Raw genomic sequence first — 3,671 nt, forward strand, 5'->3', positions numbered from 1 at the left:
CACTTGACAAGGCTAGACCCTATCACTTGACACAATTGTGGCATGCTTGACCCTATTTGACTTAAAATATTGGTTTATTCAATTTAACTGAATTAAGAATTTTAAAATCGAACCGAATTTATATATATATATATATATATATATATATATATATATATATATATATATATATATATATATATATATATATATATAACTTGAATTTCTGAAATCAAACCAAACTTTAAAATTTAATCGGTTCAGTCAATTAATTTGATTTAACTAAACTTGTACCTATCCCTAATTAAGCAGGTCTTATATAGATGTTATTCATGTATTTTAAAGTTTAATGATCATTACTTCAAGTTTACTAAAGCTTTTGCTTTTTCAAGACTTCGAAGATACGATAGATAAGATATTGATGTTTCATATGCTCTTCTTGTTCTTTATTATGCACAAGAATATCACCAAAACAGATAATAAAGAATCAATTATTTATCAATGAAATATTTAAAAATATGATTCATTAGTCTTATAAAAATATAAAAACATTAGAAATACTAAGAGCCATCATCATCCATTCATATAATTATCAACCTATTTACAAGTTTAAAAGTTAGTTTTAAGATTAAATTTCGAAAGCATAGATCATCAAGGATCTATATCGACTTGGATTCATACATGGTCTAGTTTGAACTGTTGGGCCTTAGCCTTTTGGTAAAGCCCTAAATCTCAGTTTCTGTTATTTTTTTTTCCATTTGTTTTTATTTGCTGCCTCAGTTTGTTATGTTTTGAAATGAACTTTTTTTACTTGTTGATGGGGCTTCCCTCCCATTTTTTGTTTGAAATAAAGACTTGTAACTTTGACATCTTTTTGTTTAATCTTCCTTAAAAGAAGATCTTATTCCATCTACTTTCAACTTAATAATAAAGCACACTTGGATGCCTTTATAAAGGCATTAAGTCAGCAATCAGAATGGTTTAAAGCCATAAATACAAAGCACTACCCAACTTTTCCTTTGTAGGGCTAATTAATTAACCATAAGATGATATGATTAAAGATTTGTTTATCACCTAAATCTATTTACATCATCAAATCCAAAAAAAAAAAACACTACTGGATCCTCTTAGATACTTTCCTATATTTAGTCCATAGATCTTTCTTTTCTCTCCAGCCAAATCCAATTTTATTTGGCATACATCCTCTTTAAATTCATCAATTTTAACAAAAAAAAAAAAAAAAACTACTAGACTCAGAGTTTAGATTTAAGCAAATTCCATCAGTATTTTCATACAAAACCCTGATGATCAATATTTTTTCGATTGAATTGGCCGGTCCAGTCGAAGTCTAAGTGTAATATAGTCCTGATTTAATTTTGGAGGTGAGCGATCCAATCCTATAAAAATTTTCTACCGTCAATCTGAATTAATTTGAGAAACGCATATGGATGGACGATCCGACATTACGAGCGATTCAAGGTGGCAAAAGGCGAATACATTACGAGCGGTTCAAGATGGCAAAAGACGAATACGCTCGCCCCTAGCGCTTCCGCCAACCCATCCCAGGATCAACACGGAGGAAATAAATCATGGACGCATATGATATAACATGTGAGAAAATCGAACTCTCATTGTACGAGAATCCGTTCTACTTTTTTACCATCGCACCGTGCCTTAGGGGACTAGGCGACTAATCTTTTGAATACAAAACTATGCACCTTCCCTCCCTCTCGCTTGTTCTTTATCCTAGCAACTATAAACAAGGCAGCTTATTCTCATTTTTTAGCAGCTGCAGCGGTGGCAACAATGGAGAATGGAGATGCATCCATGAGATCGCACCAAATCTAGCGACCAAAATTCTTGTTCAGTCTCCTTTCTCTCCTTCTTCTCGTCTCTTCCTCCATCTCCCATGGCTTCCAAATCTCCAAACACAGCTCAATTCCTCAAATGAGCAGCTCATCCAGCAGCAAGATAAGCCCGGCGCTCCTCATCGTCATCGTCGTCCTCGCGGTCGCCTTCTTCGTCTCTGGCCTCATCCACCTCCTCTTCCGGTTCGTCTTCAAGAAGCGCCGCCGCCTCCGCCGCCGTCGCCGCCCTCCGCCTGCTGTGGAGGACGGCGGCGGTGGCGGCGACGGCGAGTCGCCGGGGCCCGACCGGCAGCTGCAGCAGCTGTTCCACCAGCACGACTCGGGGCTCGACCAGGCCTTCATCGACGCGCTCCCGGTGTTCCTCTACACCGACCTCGCCGGATCCAAGGAGGAGCCTTTCGACTGCGCTGTCTGCCTCTGCGAGTTCGACGCCGCCGCCGGCGACGAGCTCCGCCTGCTCCCCGCCTGCGGCCACGCCTTCCACCTCTCCTGCATCGACACCTGGCTTCTCTCCAACTCCACCTGCCCCCTCTGCCGCGCTTCCCTCTCTCAAGGACCTCCCGTCGAAGACGTCGCCTTCGACTCGAGCGACCAAACCCAAGACGACGAGGAAGCCGCCGGAGAACCTCACGAACCCGCCGTCGAAGAAACAGCCGCCGAGAAGAAGGCATTCCCGGTGAGGCTCGGCAAGTTCAGGAACCTGGACGACGGCGCGGGCGTCAACGGCGAGGACAGCGGGAGAACTCTGATGGGGAATTGGAGGTTGGAGGAAGGCGAGAGCAGCAGCAGCAGCCTCGACGCGAGGAGGTGCTTCTCCATGGGATCGTACCAGTACGTGGTCGCCGACGCCGAGCTCCACGTGGCTTTCAAGAACTGCTGCGCCTCCGCGAGCAGAGGACGGGAAGCGAAAGCCCCCGGCTGCGCCGTCGCCGAGTCGGCGGAGGGGAAGCGACTCGGCGTCGGCGGCCGGCGGGAGAGCTTCTCGGTGTCCAAGATCTGGCTGTGGAGTAACAAGAAGGGCAAGGTGGCCGTGCCGCCTCCTGATGCCTCTGATCTCGAAGCAAACTTGCCATGGAAGAAGACGACAGCAATCGGCGATGCTTGATTCTTCTCGTCAAGCCAAGAACACAGTTTTTTTTTTTCTCTTTTTTTCCCTACTGATCGTTACTAAATTGCAAACAAATTCCAGTGAGTGTTCGTAATATCCACTTCCTTGAGAAATTCACATTGCATTTTCTATCCGATCGTCAAAATTCTTGAGTAGTTCTGCTACTTGAATTGAATTCTTAGGCTCTTTATGTTAAAGCAGTTTTAAAAGAAGAAAAAAAAAAACAGAAAAGAAACACAGTCATGGATTAGTTTTTCGATGACTGATTCCTTTGCATGAAAAGAAGAGCAGACACAGAGGAAACTGGAAGACATCTTCAATTTTCAAACACGCATGTTCCCATGCATGCTGCAAAGTAAAATGATCAAGTTTTTTATGTTACAGAACAGTATGATGAGTAGGTTTTGATTATTCATGGACTGATCCAAGAAATGTGCCACCAAAAGGGTTCAACGAATGAGATAAAAATGTAGAACTTGGTGAAGGTTTGAATGAGCAGCAGTGAGCTATTAGCTGGTGTTGTGTTTGTTTGCATAGAAATGGCCTGGGAAGGAGTGGAATCCCTGTACTGCTAAAAGACAAGCACAAGCAGTTCAAAGACTACTCTCCATGTTTGAAGAATTTTTTAGTGCACCAATTCTCAGATTCTCTAATGTCGGCATCAATGGTTATTTCTATGGTTTGGAAGGGCTGCTGTTCATACAATGGCTCAGTGG

General features: G+C 42.6%; 1 protein-coding gene across 1 annotated transcript; it reads left to right on the forward strand.

The window, feature by feature from the left end:
* Window positions 1-1,626: 1,626 nt before the first annotated feature.
* LOC122051781 (RING-H2 finger protein ATL46-like) lies at window positions 1,627-3,051 on the forward strand. Its single transcript, XM_042613063.1, has one exon. It carries the CDS (start codon window positions 1,927-1,929, stop codon window positions 2,950-2,952), a length of 1,026 nt encoding a protein of 341 aa, XP_042468997.1. The 5' UTR covers window positions 1,627-1,926; the 3' UTR covers window positions 2,953-3,051.
* Window positions 3,052-3,671: the final 620 nt, after the last annotated feature.

The sequence above is a fragment of the Zingiber officinale genome, chromosome 3A, assembly GCF_018446385.1.
Source record: "Zingiber officinale cultivar Zhangliang chromosome 3A, Zo_v1.1, whole genome shotgun sequence".
NCBI lineage: Eukaryota > Viridiplantae > Streptophyta > Magnoliopsida > Zingiberales > Zingiberaceae > Zingiber > Zingiber officinale.

Coding starts and splice junctions, on each gene's coding strand:
- LOC122051781 (XM_042613063.1), top strand. CDS start 1,927: ATGAGCAGCTCATCCAGCAGCAAGATAAGCCCGGCGCTCCTCATCGTC.